This window comes from Egretta garzetta, unplaced genomic scaffold (assembly GCF_000687185.1).
Source record: "Egretta garzetta isolate BGI_Z169 unplaced genomic scaffold, ASM68718v1 scaffold713, whole genome shotgun sequence".
NCBI lineage: Eukaryota > Metazoa > Chordata > Aves > Pelecaniformes > Ardeidae > Egretta > Egretta garzetta.
The window spans coordinates 1,136,019-1,137,084 of NW_009259104.1; the positions used below are offsets into that span (position 1 = coordinate 1,136,019).

Below are 1,066 nucleotides of genomic sequence, written 5' to 3' on the forward strand. Positions count from 1 at the left end.
GAAGGCTGGGGGGAACTTTCCGGGACAGGAGTGATGGAGGGCAGGAGATGCAGGTCCTGTCCAAACCAGAATACATCTAGCATGGGTGATGCCCTGAAAAGCCATACTGGGACCTGTACTGAGGAAAGCGGAGGTCCCCCCCCAAGCCTCAAGCACCATGAGCTGATGGACACCAACTGGAAAGAGCCTGCACCTCGCTGCTGTACAGCAGCACACCTATTTTGGACCGGCACTGCAGCTTCAGCAGTCGCACACTGCCGGTACCGAACTCAGCCCAAGGGGTTTGCATGCCACTGTTGTGAGGGCTCATCTCAGCACCCTGTTTTCAAGCAAGCTATAATATATATGTATTCTGAAGGGCAAAAAACAATGTAAATGGTGTTTAGTCAGAGTCTTCTCTCTATTTTTCAGGAGTCACTAAAAGCCATCTATTCTACCGTATGGCTCGCATAACTGATAACGAGTATTTGCAAGTAATTACAGAGCAGGAACCCTACTTAAAATGAAAACACTGGCACTTTCCCAATGAGAACACACCACCGCTACTCTGTGTAATTATATCTGAGTTTGATACACAACCACTTACAAAGTGATACCCAGAGAAGAGAGGGCTGAAGGGCTGGGTCGCTGCCTCCCACGTCTCCTGGCCCTGCTCCTTGGCTCACACCAGTCCTCCTGGCTGCACCATCCTCAACCCTGCAGTTCATCCTCCCCTTCCCATGCGATATTTGCCTGATGTCCTACCTTGGCTTGACGAGGGCACCCCAGGGTCCCTGCAGGGCCGCCCCACAACACATCTGGGCAGTCGTTTATTTCTGGGCTACTGTATTAACGAAGCGTCTGGCAACCCCTCCCAGACCCCAGGGTGCATCAGGTGTGGAGGCCCTGAGCAGTCTTTTGGGGGCCCCACACTCGCTTCACCTGCAGGGAGCTGCCATCCAGGGGACTTCATGAGCACAGACCAATCTTGCCACCACACAGCAGCATTTCCCTGGCTCGCACACTATGGAAATCCTCCACATCACTTAAATCACGCAGGGAACCATACACGTCTTTAGGTGACCTC

The 1,066-nt window shown here is 52.7% G+C and overlaps 1 protein-coding gene across 2 annotated transcripts in view; it reads left to right on the top strand.

Annotated features, from left to right (window-relative positions):
* Positions 1–80, top strand: part of NPSR1 (neuropeptide S receptor 1) — a 61,843-nt gene extending 61,763 nt beyond the window's left edge. Inside the window, exon 9 of one of the 2 annotated variants that reach the window (XM_035890844.1) lies at positions 5–80. In XM_035890844.1, the coding sequence (XP_035746737.1) occupies positions 5–80 (76 nt within the window). The other variant, XM_035890843.1, reaches the window with a different exon arrangement.
* Positions 81–1,066: the final 986 nt, after the last annotated feature.